The following is a 16,979-nucleotide window of genomic DNA, read 5'->3' on the forward strand; positions in this document are numbered from 1 at the left end:
CACCCCCCCTAAATTGTATTTAGACCATTACTGCCCCCCATGGGGGAAGATCGGCGTATTTCTATTAGGCTGATCTGCCCCCACGGGGGCAGAAACCGCTTAGGCACCAGGGATTGGTGTGTATGTGTGTGTTTTGTTTAGGGGGGGGACAACCCCTTGGGTAAGGATCGCTCCCCTTGGGGGCACATTACTGTTGGCCATATCTGCCCCCCAAATAAATGGGGCCAAAGTTGTTCTGCCCACCAGTGGGCAGATGGGGCAATTACCCCTTACCCACACCCTGGGAGGGGACAGACAGTCTACTAGATGCCAGGGAATGAAATAGAAACAAAAAATAGTGTGGTGGGGGCTACCAACCAGTAGTATGGGCCTGGTTATGCCCCCACCCCAACTGAAGGGGGTAACAGTCTTTGAGCTCTCCCCCGCTCACTAAAACATCTTATCTCGAGGCAAGTAAGAGGACATTTGATTATTTTGGGTTTTGGTTTTACATTTGGGCCATGAGAGCTTGGCTAACTCCCAAAATCGTCCCACTTGGAATAGTGAGGGCTGTACTTTATGGACTTTGGGATACTGCCATGTAGAAAAATCCACAAGACCTAGACGCATCTGAAAACTAAACATCTGGGTGATTCCAGGGTGGTGTGTTTCACATGCACCCCGCACCATTTTCTTACCCACAATGCCCTGCAAACCTCCAACTTTGCTGGAAATCACACATTTTCCCCACATTTTTCTGATGGAACCGTCTGGAATCTGCAGGAATCCACCAAATTCTTACCACCCAGCATTGTCTCATCTGTACCAATAAAAATTCTGCTGCACGTGTCAGCCTAAAAATGTTTTTTTTATTTTTTTCTCAAACTTCCCTTTTGGACCCGCTTTGTTTCTACATGTTTTTGGCTTTTCCCTGTCACAAGCACTTGTCCCACCTACACAAATGAGGTATAATTTTTACAGGGAGACTGATGGGAATGTTGGATGGTATGAAATTTGTGGCTCCTCTCAGATTCCAGAACTTTGTCACCGAAATGAGAGGAAAAAGTGTTTTTTTTTTTTGGCCAAATTTTGAGGTTTGCAAAGGATTCTGGGTAACCGAACCTGGTCAGAGCCCCACAAGTCACCCCATCTTGGATTCCCCTAGGTGTCTAGTTTTCAAAACTGTGCAGGTTTGCTAGGTTTCCTTAGGTGCCGGCTGAGCTAGAAGCCAAAATCCATGCTAGGCACTTTGCAAAGAACATATCAGATTTCAATGTAAAAATGTGATGTGCCCATTTTGTGTTTCCTGTCGCGAGCATTAGGCCTACCCACGCACGTGAACCTCATTCTTATCGGGAGACTTGGGGGAACACAGAATAGCAAAACAAGTGTTAATGCCTCTTGTCTTTCTCTAAATTTTTTCATTCCAGTTGTAAGACAGTGTAAAAAAGACATCTATTTGAGAAATGCCCTGTAATATACATGCTAGTATGGGCACCCCGGAATTCAGAGATGTGTAAATAACCACTGCTTCTCAACACCTTACCTTGTGCCCATTTTGGAAATACAAAGGTTTTCTTGATACCTATTTTTCACTTTTTATTTTTCAGCAAATGAATTGCTGTATACCCTGTATGGAATGAAAACCCATTGCAAGGTGCAGCTCATTTATTGGCTGTGGGTACCCAGGCTTCTTGATGATGAACCTACAAGCCCTATATATACCAGCAACCAGAAGAGTCCAGCAGACGTAACAGTATATTGCTTTAAAAAATCTGACATCGCAGTAAAAAGTAACAGAGTAAAGCGTGGGAAAAAATTGCTGGTTTTTTTCACCTCCATTTCAATATTCTTTTATTTCAGCTGTTATTTTCTGTAGGAAATACTTATAGCATCTACACAAATGACCCCTGGCTGAATTCAGAATTTTGTCTACTTTTCAGAAATGTTTAGTTGCTGGGGTCCAGCATTCGTTTCTCACCCATTTCAGTCACTAACTGGAAGGAGGCTGAAAGCACAAAAAATAGTAAAAATGGGGTATGTCCCATTAAAATGTCAAAATTGTGTAGAAAAATTGGGTATTCTAATTAAAGTCCTGCCTGTTCCTTAAAGCTGGGAAGATGGTGATTTTACCACCGCAAATCCTTTGTTGATGCCGTTTTCAGGGAAAAAAACACAAGCCGTCTTCTGCAGCCCTTTTTTCCCCTTTCTTGTTTTCAAAAAACGAAGTTTTTCGCTTTATTTTGGCTAATTCCTTGGTCTCCTTCAGGGGAACCCACAAAGTCTGGGTACCTCTAGAATCCCTAGGATGTTGGGAAAAAAGGATGCAAATTTGGCATGGGTAGCTTATGTGGAGGAAAAGTTATGAGGGCCTAAGCGCGCACTGCCCCAAATAGCCAAAAAAAAGGCTCGGCACAGGAGGGGAAAAGGCCTGGCAGCAAAGGGGTTTAGAGTGGAAAAAATCCTTATCAATACAAAGTTCTTCCTTTTGGACTGAAGTCAGCTCTCACAGCTTTGTCAAACGCTGTTGCAGCAGTACTCTCATGGCTTCTCAGAAAGAAAGTGTTTATCTGTATTTGGCTGTCTGGTTAATTAACAACTCTTCTCGGCCCAAGCTCTTTCAGGACTTAAAGCTGATAAATCTGTTTTTCAGATTAGGTCCTCATCTGGGTGTTGAAAAGTAGAATATAGTTAGTAGACAATCCCTTCACTACTTATGAGTGGTCCTAGACACAGGAAGAGAAAAGTGTGTTTGTCAAAAACCTTTTTCATCTGTAAACAGTACATTAGCCATCTGTTAAGTTTAATCTCTTTTGGGAACCAGTGCCTTGTGCATCTCCCTAGCCTTGGATGCGATGTTACACAGGAGACCTCTGCAGGGATGTTGGGAGGATTGATTGTGCCAGATGTTGAGAAGACTAGACCACAAGTACAGCATCGTCATACCCTGCAGTTCTTGAATTGGTGGCACGAGAGAATAAATCTTTTGTCTCATGTACCTCTCTGCCCTGTGGTGAAGGATGCCTCTTTATAACAATGGATGCTCATACAGACAATCTTGCCACTCATCGGACAAGGATTACCACATCAGTATGTTGGAGCAGAGGCCAGGTCACCTCACTCTAATATCTTTCTGGCCACAGAAGAAACCAGACCCTGTTCTGCATCAGGCAACATATCAAACTATGTACTATCTGATCAAAGAAGGAGGTACAAAGTCCAGGTTGCTCTTCCAGGTTCCCATGCAATTTGGCACTGGGTAATGCAGAGTGGAATTTTACTGACTGTGATGCATCTTCCAGGACTTCAGAACACAAAAGCAGACAAACTGGTTTGTTATTTGTTAGAACAACAAGTGTGTTGTAAACAACACAGTGTTGGCGGACATCTCCTTTTGCTGTTTGCATCCAGAAATAGACTTATTTGTTACAGAAGAAAACCCAAAATGTTCTGTTTACGTTTAAAAGTTTTCATAACCTCAGCCCCTGGAAAATTTATTTTTTGGCAAGTTGGTTGAGAGAATTTCGCTACAGCTTTCTCCAATTACTTTCCTTCCCAGGGAGATCACGTTTAGATTCAGCAGAGTGACGATGATGCTTATTGCCCTGGAGTGGTCTCGCATCCGGTGGTACTTGGACAGTCTTCAGATGTACTTTCTGCCACACAAGAAATACATGAATAGGTGTGATGTACTGTCCTGGATGTCGAACAGAGCTTTCTATCCTAGTGTATTATCACTTAGCTTGACTGTCTAGCTTCTGAAGTCCTACAGTATGGACATATGAAGTTGCCTGAAGACTACATGGCCTTCGGAGTGTGACAAAGCACCTTTCCCTGAGGCTTCAATATGCACTTAAATGGAGGAGATTCTGCTTATGATATATCAACAGGCAAGCAGACCCAATGACGTGCCAGGAAATATGCTTTATGTGTCAGAACAACTATTGGCAGCATTGTTAAGTTCTTCCCTCAGCAAAAACGATTACCCTTTTCCTTGTACCCACGTTGGAGCAGTGGTGTCCTTACTCCTGGTGACTCTTGTGGAGGCTGTTCTTAGAACTAGCTTCTTCAGGTTTAACTGCTGCTCAGGATGTTGGTTCCAAATCCTTTTGAGGTCAGCGCCCTAGTGTTTCTACCATAGTCTTGTGCTGAAGCTTCCTTCCAGCTGTTTCTCTTGGGGAGCCCTGCACTTCAACTGTCATCCTGAGGAGAATGAGCATTGTTACTGAGGTGCTTCGTTTCATAGAGAGTACTTCCAGTTTTAAGTAATTAATTCTTTTTCTTGTTATGGTGTGCACACGAGCTACTTTTTCCCTTTTAAACAAGCTGATTTTTTTTTTTCCTTCTTCCAGCAACTGGCTATCGGCTTTCTGAGGAAAATTAGTTTTTGCTTAACAGAACTTCAAGCAACTGCAGTAAGGAATCAGTTTGTATGATTTCCAGACTTGCCAATATATATATTTACATATATACTCAAGAACTCCTTGCTTTGGAGACTTGTCAGTCTTAGAGACAGACAGACCTAATGCCTAGAGACTGTGATTGAGAAAACTGAACCTTGAGAAGGAGTTTTAATTTCCTGTAAAAGACATTAGTAGTTTGTATATTTGTGAAATTTTTAACTGTTCTCCAGAGATCTTTGGGAACCTCCGACTCCTGGGAAAAGAAGATATTAAGTTAACATTGTTCTCTTAGAGAGAGGCTAGTCTCTCAAAAGATCCAGGTTAGGAGAACAATAGAATTGGGTGAATGTGAATGGCTGAACAGTTGAATGCGCAGTAGGAATGCACTTATCTATGCCCTTATCACCCGACTGCAGGTCCTTTCTTTAAAGAAATCCCAATAAGAAGAAAGGTGCAGGTTTTCAGTGACACACATTGAATAACCAATCTTCAAGTGGGAAACACATGCTGGAACTGGATCTGGAGGTGGTCTCTCTTTTTCTATTCCTATTCCCCTTTACCCCTAATGGATGCAGGGTTCAGCTAATCAGTTAAAGTCTCAGCTGGGTAAAAGGCATCTGCTCCTATGGAAGTTTGATTTAACGGGTAATCTTCTGACATTAGGCTGCAGTTACAGTTAATCCTAAATCTCCTTCTTGGGCATCCTTTTCACTATTTCATTGATTAAGGGTTTCTTTGGAGGCCTCAACAAAGTTTTCCCCACTTAGTAGACCACTTCTTACCTATATAGCTCTCTCTAAATTGATGGGCTATCTCTGTGAGCCAATACAAAATCAGTCAGTTGATTTGTATTGCACAGCTAATCACCCTTGAGGGTATCCAGGTGCCTGCCGGGTCTGAGGAACAGAGTTGAATAGCCACGTCTTGAGGGCCCTTCAGAAATCAGGTTGCGATGGGGAGGTCCAGACCTGCAGGGTGAGGCCATTCCATGTCTACGCTGTGAGGTAAGAGAAGGAGTGCCCTCTGCTCATACTTCTGTTGATGAGGAAAGACATTTGTAGATTTTTTGCACAAAGTGAAGGAACAGGCAGAAGGTGGTTCTTCCCCTGGTGTTTGGTGAGTTGTTTGTTGATAGTTTTCTCTATGACCTTGACTCGGAAAGGGAGCAAGTAAATGGGCTGGTAATTATTGAGCTCATTGGAGTCAGCTGATGGCTTCTTTAGTAGGGGTTTGACCTTTGTGTGTTTCCAGTCTTCTGCAAACATGGCCATGGTTATTGAGGTGTTGAGTAGGGGGGTGAGTTTGTGGCTGATTTTGTGTCTTTCAAGGTTGAAGATGTGGTATGGGCAGGGGTCAGTGGGTGCTCTTTAGTGGCTAGAGATCATGATGGCAGCGGTTTCCTGGAGGGGTGAGCAGATTCCATGTGGCCAGTCGGTGATCTGTACTAGTTGCAGTGGGGGGTTTGTAGGTCAACAAACTCTGTAGGCTCGGGTTCATAGTTCTTTTAGATGGTGGTGATCTTGTCGCGGTAGAAATTAGCGAGGTTGTCTCAGGGCTCCTGGGGGTGATACTGTTCTCTGTGGCTGCGGGGTTGGAGAACTCCCTGATGCTGTTGAAGAATTCCTTGCTGTGATTGGAGCTGGATTTGATGTGAGCAACAAGAGTGTCCCTATTTTTCTCCCTGGTGGTAGAAGTTTAGGCAGGTGCTGAAGGTGGTCCTCCTCAGTTAGTCCAATGTTTTTCATGCAGTCGAGGAAGTTTGCGGTGTTAGTATTGCTGTGGTCATCGAGGTGGCAATTGAGGTCACCAAGGAATATGAAGTCATCTGAATCGATGGTGAGGGAGGGCAATGAAGTCCGTGATGACATTGCTGGGGCATGGTCCAGGGTGTACGGTAGGTGAGGGTCCTTTTAACTGTCGACTTGCCATCAGTTTGGAGCCTGAAGTTGCTGTGTTCCATCGCCGTAGTGGTGGTGCACTGGATGATCTTTTTGTAAATGATGGTGATTTCTCCTGTGGGTTTGTTGATGCAGTCCCGGTGGGTGGGCTTGCATCCGTCTGGTACTGCTGTGGCTATATCTGGGGCGGATAAAGGGTTGAGCCAGGTCTCTGTGAGGAAAATTAACATTTGGTTGCAAGTGTTGCAATGAGGTCCCACAGCTCGGGCAAAGTGAGCGCGTGTTATACACGCAAGTTGGTGGTGAGGTGCTGGTGCGGCGTGGTGGGAGGTCTGCATGGTGCTGGGAGATGCGCTGATGGGCATGCTGTGGCAGGTGAAGTTGTAGTGGCCTACTGTTATGTGATGGGAGGAGCGGCAGCAGAGCTCTCTAGAGCGTGTATGGTTCAGGGCGTCAAGGTTAGCGCTGGTGTAGCTGTGGGGGTGGGGGCAATGAACCAGGGTTCCTGGCGCTGGGCACGGTCCAAGCACGGACAGGTGGGCTTGCCTTTGGTGCGCCAGCAGTGCGGCCATCATTAAGTAGGGCCTGGGGGGTGAGAGGGCCACGGGGGTGTTGGGTGTGCCTACCAAAGGCGGGAAGACGCATTAAAATGCACAGGCGAGCAGGTAAATAGTGGGGGGAGGCGGGTAACGGTGGTGGGAGCAGCAAGAGGAGAAAAATGGAGGGGACAGAAGCAGACACAGAGGCACAACCTACATACACATTGCATGCACCATCAGAATGAATGTGATTCAACAAGGATGCTGTCTCTAAGAATGGTGTCAGCGCTATCTCAAAGAATCAGTGGGTAAGTATCAGGTTGTATTTCCGTGTGCTGCACGTTACCACTCTAAGAACACTCCAATTCTTTCTTGTTCCTTCCTGGTTTCTTGATACCGCTGTCCGAATTCAGAAAAAAAGGACGGGCACAAAAGACCAAGGCAAGTGCGTTAGCTGCCTTGAATCCGGAGATGCTTTGTTGCTCACAGTTGGTTCCTGTCAGGAGAAGGGCTGCTGTTCCCAGGAGAATCTCTGACGGCAAGCAGAGATGTCAAGAAAGGCCGTGGTTTAAGTAACCACTGCTCCCTGCCATGCCCATTGCCTGAGGCCACACCCACTTAGCCTCTTGAGTCAGCCAGCCTCTGGGGGAACGAGCACAAGCAAAGCCAAGGCACAATAAATAACACTATTTAAACATCATCATTGAGGTCCGCAAGCAGCAAATTAGCAATAAGTATTGAACAAAGCTCATGTCAGAAGAAACCGGTTAATAAATGTACATTGGTTCTTTGTTAGAAGGGGGCACTACTGTTCTGAAAGGCCTCAGCAGGCCTGCAAGCTCGACAGTACACCCCTCCGAAGGTGCCCCCAGCGGGTCAAGGTTTGTCCGGGTGTCGCAAATGGAACTGTCTAACCAATCAAGGGGTGTGAACATGATGGGCTGGTTCCTATGATTCCTCTTCCGGACCGTAGGCTTTCCAGTCCAACATATATTAGTTTTTTACACACTTGTTGCAATCCAATACTGCTTTCACCCTGTACTTGGGCTGATTGTCTTCTACTATTTGGGCCTCTCCCTCAATTTTCTATACCATAATCTGTTTTAGAGAGATCAGTCTACATTTTTAGATCATCTGGATCGCTCTGAAGTTTTTTCTTATACGAGATGCGGATCTGAAGAGTATTGCCTGCTGTCTTTTTCAGGTGCAAGAGATTGACTCATCGATCCTGCTCAAGGCATTGTCTGTTCTTGATCTTCAGCCACTGAAAATCCACTGCATGCATAATATCACCAGTTTCATCTTTCTGGTTCTGCCTCGTATGTAATTGTCTCTTTTGTATCTTTAGCTTTAGGGTAGCACTTTTCAAACATAGTTTTTCAATCAGTATGTCCCTGGCCCTTATTTTCTTCTCGATTTATTGTATCCCCCTAATAATAGTTGTAGGAGGTAGTGGGTACATTGGATACTTACACCTTATACCAGGTCCAGTTATCCCTTATTAGTGAAATGTAGTAGTGTTCTAGCAGCTTAGGTTGATAGAGGTAGCTATAGCAGAGCAGCTTAGGCTGAACTAGGAGACATGTAAAGCTCATGCAATACCACTTATAGTTACACAGTACTTATACACATGTAAAGACAATACTCAGTGTTACCAAAAATAAAGGTATTTATTTTGGTGACACAATACCACAAATATCTTAGAGACAATACTCCTTCTGGAGGTAAGTATTATACACAATATATACATTAGACACCAAAATTAGACAAGTAAATAGTCATAGAACAATGCAAACAGTAGGAAATCCTATAGAATGCAATGGGAGAAAATAGGTTTAGGGGAACACAAACCATATACTAAGAAAGTGGAATGTGAATCACAAATTCCCCCCTAGACAAGTGTAGTGTGTGCAGAATCGCTGGGAGAGTAAGAATACAGTAAAGGTAAGTAAATTACCCCACCCCAGAGCCCAGAAAAGCAGGAGTAAAGTACTGCAAGGTTCCTTAGGACACACTACACCTCGTTTGGGGGATTTTGCAGCAGCCAATTAAGTCTGCAAAGAACAACTGCTGGATTATTGGACCTGAAGACCTGCAAAGGAAGGGGACCAAGTCCAGAAGTCGAAAGAAGTTCCAGGAAGGACAGTAGCCCCTGGCAACCCAGAAGAGGGGGCAAAAGAAGAGTCTCCGGTTAGTCGAAGACTGCAGAAATGCACCCTAGGAAGATGCCAGCGGGTTCCTGCATGATGCAAACAATGCCCCACGGCATGAAGATTGTAGCAGATGAGATTTCGTGTTGGAAGGCGCCAACAAGCCTTGGCTACGTCAAAAGTGTGTTTTTTCGTCAAAATGGCGCTGGATGGAGCCAGGAGGGACCTGGGGGCCTCAACTGTGTGAGGAGGAAGAGGGGGCTGTCAGCACTTTAGAGAGCCCTCAGGATGCCAGCCAGCACCCTAGAAGAAGGCACCTTCAAAGGAGGTGCAAAACGCGGTTGATGCAGCACAACAAAAGAAGGTCCCACGCTGCCGGAGATCAACTCAGCGGGTTGAGCGTCGCAGGGTGGGGTGCTGGGAACCTGGGCCAGGCTATGCACGAAGGAATTTCGCAAAGAGTGCACAGAGTCCTCAGGAGATGAAGAAGACACAGTACACAGGAGTACCGTCGTTCTTGGGGAAGGCAAGGTCTTACCTCCTCCAAATTGCGTCAGCAGGACCTCAGGACAGTCTGTCGATGTCCACCCTCTGTGTCCTTAGGAGCACGCTCGTCGTTGAGAGGATTTCCAGGATACTGGTCGTCGTCTTGGAAGGTGCCTGCTTGGAGCAGGGGAGTGACTCCGTCACTCCACAGGAGATTTCTTCGGTTCTTCAGGTGCATGATGAAGACAGGGAGTCCTCAGAGCATGCACACCATGGAAACTGTTGCAGTTGCTGACTTGGAGCTGAGGTTGCTGAAGAAAAGTATCTCTTGTAGTCACTTTGTTGCAGTTACAGCGTTTCTTGGCGCAGGCTGCGGTTGATCCGAGGTCAGAAGAGTCTGAAGTTGTTGCAGAGGATTCCTGAAGGCAACTTGCAAGCAGAATCTGAAAATAACCCACAGGAGAGACCCTAAATAGCCCTGAGAGGGGGATTGGCTACCTTATCAGGTAATGATCTATCAGGAGGGGTCTCTGACGTCACCTGTTGGCTCTGAACACCGCCCCTGTGGTGGTGATGGACAGGGGAGTGGTCACTCCCCTTTCGTTTGTACAGTTTCCTGCCAGAGCTGGGGAGAAGGGGTCCCTGAACTGGTGTAGACTGGTTTATGCAAGGAGGGCACCATCTGTGCCCTTCGAAGCATCTCCAGAGGCTGGGGGAGGCTACCCCTCCACAGCCTGCACCACCTATTTCCAAAGGGAGAGGGTGTAATACCCTGCACTCAGAGAAAATGCTTTGTTCTGCCTTCCTGGGACTGGGCTGCCCAGACCCCAGGAGGGCAGAACCCTGTCTGTGAGGTGGCAGCAGCTGTAGCTTCAGTGCAAGCCTCAGAGAGCTGGTTTGGCAGTACTGGGGGTCCATGGTGAAGCCCCTAGGATGCATGGAATTGGCTCCCCAATACCAAATTTGGGATGGGGGGACAATTCCATGATCTTAGACATGTTACATGGCCATATTCGGATTTACCATTGTGAAGCTACATATAGGTATTGACCTATAGGTAGTGCACATGTGTAATAGCATCCCCGCACTCACAAAGTCCGGGGAAATGGCCCTAAACTATGTGGGGGCTCCTTTGCTAGTGCAAGGGTGCCCTCACACTTAGTAACTGTGCACCTAACCTTCAGCAAGTGAAGGTTAAACATATAGGTGACTTATAAGTTACTTAAGTGCAGTGAAAAGTGGTTGTGAAATAGCGTGTGCACTATTTCACGCAGGCTGCAGTGGCAGTCCTGTGTAAAGGTTTGTCTTAGCTCTGTATGGGTGGCAGAAGAAATGCTTCAGCCCATATGGATCTCCTGGAACCCCAATGCCCTGGGTACCTAGGTACCATATACTAGGGCCTTATAAGGGGGGGTCCAGTATGCCAATTGAAATTGGTAAATGAAGTCACTGGCCTACAGTGACAAATTTAAAAGCAGAGAGAGCATAAGCACTGAGGTTCTGGTTAGCAGAGCCTCGGTGACACAGTTAGGCACTACACAGGCATACACATTAGGCCATAAATTATGCGCACTGGGGTCCTGACCAGCAGGATCCCAGTGAGACAGGCAAAAACATACTGACATACATGTGAAAAATGGTATAACATGCCAAGGAAGATGGTACCTTCCTACTGTAGTGATGACTGAATCTTTTTTAATGGGGCAGGTTGCACGTGTTGCACTCTGACTTGATGACTTTTCTCTATCTCAGTGAATGGACTTCAGCTTCATTCAGTGTGACCTTGTGGTTCGGCCAGAATACATTAAAATGCTGTTTAAGTTTATTTACTTATTACTTCATCTCCACTAGGTTCCGCTGTACAGTTTTATTACTATTGTTTCATTGTCAATAAGTAGAGATGATCAATAGCAGAAAGTCAAACATGTGGGCTCATACTTGGATAGTTAGTTATCAGATCAAGGCTATTCAATTGTTGATCTTTGCAGTAAACATGCAAATTCCATCCACACCGCATGTGTAGATTTCAGCTTTTATGTGCTGTACCATAAAGTCCGTGAAGTAATACATATATTCCTTTTCACCCAAATTTTCATCAGCTTCTTAAATAAAAAAAAAAATACCAGTAGTAATCCATGGTACTGATTTAGTTGATAACCTTTAAAACATGTTTGCCTCTGTCCTGGATGTGGGTTGTCTTTGATGTGAAGAGCCCATCAGGTATTCCTAGTTTTATTTTTTTTTTGCCCTGAGCTGTCCCCTCAAGGCAGCAATTTCTACTTTGTAACCCTTCCTAAAAATACTTGAGGAATGTAATACTTTCCCGAAAATACTCCAGGACTGGAGTTAGAATACTAAGTAGACCTCCTGGAGTATTTGGGGTAAAGTTGCTCTTTCACCAAATATTCTAGGACTGTAGTTAGACTAGTAATTTTGTCTTTCCTTTGTCCGTCAAGGCCTAAGCTTCCCTGAGGGTGAGGCTCAGGGCAAGAAACATTAACGGCCTGACCACCACAAAGTAAGCTGACATTTGCCCACCTGCTCTTGATATTTTTCTTTGTGTAGATGTTCTTTCAAGGCTGTACCCTTCACCTCTCAGTACCCCTCTGTCTGTTTTCTAAAAATCCTTGTTACAATAAAACTACCTGTGCCCACCTTACATTTTCTTTTAAGGTTCAGCTGCCCAGTTCTTGCTATGAATGTGCACTACACTTTGGATCTTCCTCGTTGAGTGCTGTTGTTGTCCCGTGGTGATACATGTTGTAATGTAATGTTCCTTTTGTTACATGTTAATTGTCTATATGTATAAACCCTCCTCCTTTCCCAGTTGGCACTGTCCTTCCCTAATCCATTTATCATAATAGTACTTTCTTACAGCTGACAAGATTGTTCCACTTAGAATGTTAGAAAGTTTCTATCTGGTCAGAGAGAGAATTTATGGTGGAAAGAGGAGACGGTTAATAAAGATATCTTATTTTTAGGTTATCCTTCTTCATTATAACAATATGTTTTACTGAACAGATGTTGCACTGCTAATCAGGTTTGAAATTAGAAACATGCATTAAAAGAGGCTTTTGGAAAAGTAGTTCAAAAATGAAAAATCAGATGCACCTATCAGTGTTGTAATTTTGAGCATAGATTTATCTAGCTTCTCTGATAAGTCTCATGGTTTTGAATTCAGCCTTAGAGCATAAACTTTACATTTTATTGTATAATACAGTCACCAAAGCAAAAGCGAGTGCTGATGTTATAACTTTTGCCTTTTATTTGTTTCTTAGACTGCTAATGGCAACGTGGAAGCAAAAGTTGTGTGCTATTACCGAAGACGGGATATTTCCAACACTCTTATAATGCTGGCTGACAAACATGCTAGTAAGTTTGATTCTCTCTCAAACTGTTTATGATGAGGTATAAATTTGTGATGTTTGCTATGCTGGTTTTGGTCTGGAGTTTGAAAGACCTATTCCGAATTTGCTTTGTATTTCTAAGTTGTTCATCCCCTCCACATCTTTTTCACCCCGTTTAGTATGAGGGTATGGTTTGCTCTCTCATCCTAGTTTTTTTTTTTTTCACTATCTATATGATCTTACTGTTTCATATACTTGAATTTTATTTGCTGCACACATAAATGCGGTGACAAGTCCCACATCAAATCCAACTTGGCCATAAAACCTTGTCCCAGGTGAACATCAGCAGATGTCTATACCTCACTTGAGGCAAAGAATAAGAGGGCCCGCCCCCAAAATCCTAAATCCTGTTATAAACCTCACTCAGTTGAGTAGGAAATCCTACTAGGTTTTTAAAAATAACTCTCACCCATTAACACTAGTCATTGGCATGCTTCATCATAGGGTTCCCACCTGGGAGGTCTATGCATCTGGCTGTGCTTCAGCACTTGAGTTACAGCAGAAGTTTTTTTTCGACCTTATGGTATCTCACCACTGAAGGCAGTATTTAATTATGGGACCTCTAGGTAAGGTTAAAAACACCGATGGAGGTGAAGGACACAGTTATGGTCTGCCACATCCCATATCATGTCTGCATGCTTCAGCCATCATCCTAAATGCCCATCAGGGTCAATTGACTTTCTTCAGGGCCAAAAGATCCCTCCTATCATGTGCTTTTCTTATTTTGGTGTACACATGCGCACTCTTACACTAGATTACGTGCAAGATTTTCCGTAACTTACAGTCTCCATTACGATACTGTGCATATATATCTGAAATAAGTAGAGCAAGGGACACATAGTGCAGGATTATGGTAACCGTTATCATGCGGTGCATTTCAAGCACTAGTTACAAACCGCACTTAAACCATGCAGTCTATCTCACATGTGCTGGAAACATATGAACCAGTGTAGGTTCTCTCATGAGCTTTTTACCTTGGTAACCAACCACATTAACTTCATGCAGTAAACTAGAAAGGTGTACTGTCCTACTGGTGGTTCTTCTTTTGCATTGGCTGTCACTGCGATGTTCGAATATTCGTGGTTTTACTGTACTGTTGTGAACCCTTTTTAACAATTGGTCATATGGCTAATGATCTTAAAAGGGTTGTTATGAACAACTTGAAAACGGTATCAAAAATTCAGACAAGATTCTATTTGACAAAGAACAGAAATGGATGTACCGTCTATCCACTCACAAAATAGGAGTGAACGATAACATAGCCTGGAATGCTGCACAGATATAAATTACACACCTATGCCCAAGTACACTCCTCTCTGCTTTAGGCAGTCTTGATATGGGTCATACTTTCGCGCCAATAACCCTTGATATTTACCAGGAGCTCTTGTTATGTATATTGCCATGTATATTAGGTTTTAACAGACACTGTTTGACTTTTTTATTTTTTTTATTTTTTTGCACAACAAGGATAAAAAAAAAAACATGAGAAATAGTCACTAACATAAATTTTACATGGGTTTCCAATTTTAATTTTAATTCAAGTTTGCTATGTTTCCTTTCCATTGTGTGACAACACATAGATTAATTTTGTGCAGATGAGAAAATATCCACACTCTTCAAAAACTAGCAGAATTAACAAATAACCCCAATCGCACGCAAAGTATCCTGTTTAGGAATGTCTGAGTTCAGTTAGCCCACTTTCTAATTAGGGGCAGTTAACCCATGTTGAAACCTTTAAATATTACCAAGTCCAACGTGATTTAAACTTATATCATATGAGAAATGAGACAATTGGCTGTTGACTAGTTGCCGGACATGCACTCCCAGCGCAGACCATGACATCACATCGTGCACTGCGTGATGACGCCATAACGCACGTTGCTGATGAACGTGCTGCAGTCATGCCAGAACACTGTATTCACTCTCGGGAAAACAGGGACACAGTAATATACAGATCATGGAGGAAGCAGACTAGGTGGCATGCGGACGATACACCTTAATGAAGTACGTCTGGGTGAAGGGGTCTCTTCATCTAATAATGCAAGTGGAATAATTCTGATTTATATCTCCTCCCTCAGTGTGTGACTACAGGGTCCTCCCAACTCTGAGTATCTATGCTGCAAAGGACTATCTCATTAAACAATGATTTTTAAATTCCAGATTGGGTACTGCGACGCACAAAATGCATGTATTGCACTGCCAAACATTAACTTTAAACACACAAAGGAAATCGACATTGGTTCCCTGCTTAGTACAACTTTCTAGTTTGCTGCATGATGTTATTGCAATTGGTTGCCAATGTAAAAAGTTCACAAGATAACCTGTGCCGGTTCCTATGCTTTCAACTTGTGTGAGATAGACCGCATGGTATGAGTGCAGCTTGTAACCAGTGCTTGAAGTGCAGGGCATGATTATGGCTACCATAATAATCCAACACAATGTCTCTCTTACTTTGCTTATTTCAGATCGACACACCAAATCCTAATAGAGATTGTAAGTTACTGAAAATCTTGCACGTAATCAAGTGTTAAGAGTGCGCATGTGTGCACCAAAATAGGAAAAGCACATGATAGGAGAGTCCTTTTGTTCCTAAAGAAACCCTAATGGGCATTTAGGGTGATGGCTGAAATATGTAGGATGTGGGAGACCATAATAGTCCTATTTCACATCCATCTGTGTTTGTAACCTTAAGTAAGGTTCCCATAATGAAAACTCGCCTTCATGGGTGGGATACCGTAAGGTAATTTTACTTTCCTGATCCCTGAACAACCAAAAAAAACCTGCTTTTCTGTAACTCTGGTGTCCAAGCACACCCAGATGCTTCAGTTGTCTCAGGTGGAAACCCTATGAGGATTCATTCCACAAACTAGTGTTAGTGGCTAAGGGTTCTTTTAAAACCCTAGTAGGATTTCCTACTCAGCTGAGCAAGGGATATAACAGGATTTAGGATTTTGGTGACAGGCTCTCTCTTATTGTTTGGCTAATTTGATGGGGAAGTGGAGCAAACCTTCACCTCATTCTCTCTCTGATGTTAATTTATCCTGATAATCTTCCTTTTGACAGCCCTCAAGTCATGGCTCACCTGCAGCTATTTCAGAGGAAGCAAAAAACCTAGGTATATTACTTGACATTAGACCCCTTCAAATCTTGTTATGTTGTCACATTTGCTCTGTGTTGAGAGACAGAGGTGAAAAGTCACTTTGTCTTGCAATTAATTTCCCTTCTCACTGCAGATTTCCAGGATTTTGTAAGGTGAACTTTTCTGACCTGCTGTAAAAAGAGTTATTTAATTGTTGTTTGTTAGGAAAAACCTGACACCATATGGTGTTTAATTTCACAGAAAGTCAACTGTACCCATATTTCAAAATATATTTTAGTAGTTGTGCAAGCCTATTTTTTGTACTATGAAAAAATAATTTAAAAGGACGAAAACAAATCAGAACTCTTTACTTAGTGACATGCAAATGTTTTCTGAAACCCAATTTTCACAGATTATTGTTAATACTCTATAATTATAAAGCTGCAAGTTAGTTGGAAGTTTTTTGGACATTTCCTGGAAATGTACTGTCTTTAAATTACAGTATGCTACCACATCATGCTTTAGTTATATATTTGTTAAAGTGAATGTTTAAACATAAACTGAGAAACACTCCTGCCTTGATGGCAATGCTATTAGTAAACGAAGAGTCCAGTCATGGATCATTTGTCTCCTATATGTGGGCTAGATTTTTATTATACATTGAGCAAACATTGTGTCTATTCAATCAAACAAAAGAGTTTTGTTTGTGTAGCAAAAATGCTGAGCTTACTTATTTGAAGGTGCACTGGTATGTGAGAATAAAGAAAAAGGCGACTCTGTAAACTAATTTCCTAGGATCACACAATTTGAGATCTGTTTACGGGTCAACTACATTACAGTTAGGTCGAGTAAATTATTTGAGTTACTCGACCTGCAGGTCGAGTAACATTTTTATAATTTTTCGAGGCCTGAGTTTAGGTATAGGCCTTGCTATTGGAGGTCCTAGACCTGTCATGTGACCTTAAAGGGCACACAATTCATGCCATCCTTATTGACAATGGACTAGTGTTCTTGCCATAGATTTAGAACATAGAATAG

At 43.3% G+C, this 16,979-nt stretch overlaps 1 protein-coding gene across 2 annotated transcripts in view; it reads left to right on the plus strand.

Moving 5' to 3' along the window:
* Positions 1 to 16,979, plus strand: part of MTA3 (metastasis associated 1 family member 3) — a 964,160-nt gene that overhangs the window by 85,715 nt on the left and 861,466 nt on the right. For both annotated transcript variants that reach the window (XM_069233985.1, XM_069233984.1), the window contains exon 3: positions 12,734 to 12,827. In XM_069233985.1, the coding sequence (XP_069090086.1) occupies positions 12,734 to 12,827 (94 nt within the window). The remainder of the gene's footprint in view (positions 1 to 12,733; positions 12,828 to 16,979) is intronic.

Source organism: Pleurodeles waltl, chromosome 5 (genome assembly GCF_031143425.1).
Source record: "Pleurodeles waltl isolate 20211129_DDA chromosome 5, aPleWal1.hap1.20221129, whole genome shotgun sequence".
NCBI lineage: Eukaryota > Metazoa > Chordata > Amphibia > Caudata > Salamandridae > Pleurodeles > Pleurodeles waltl.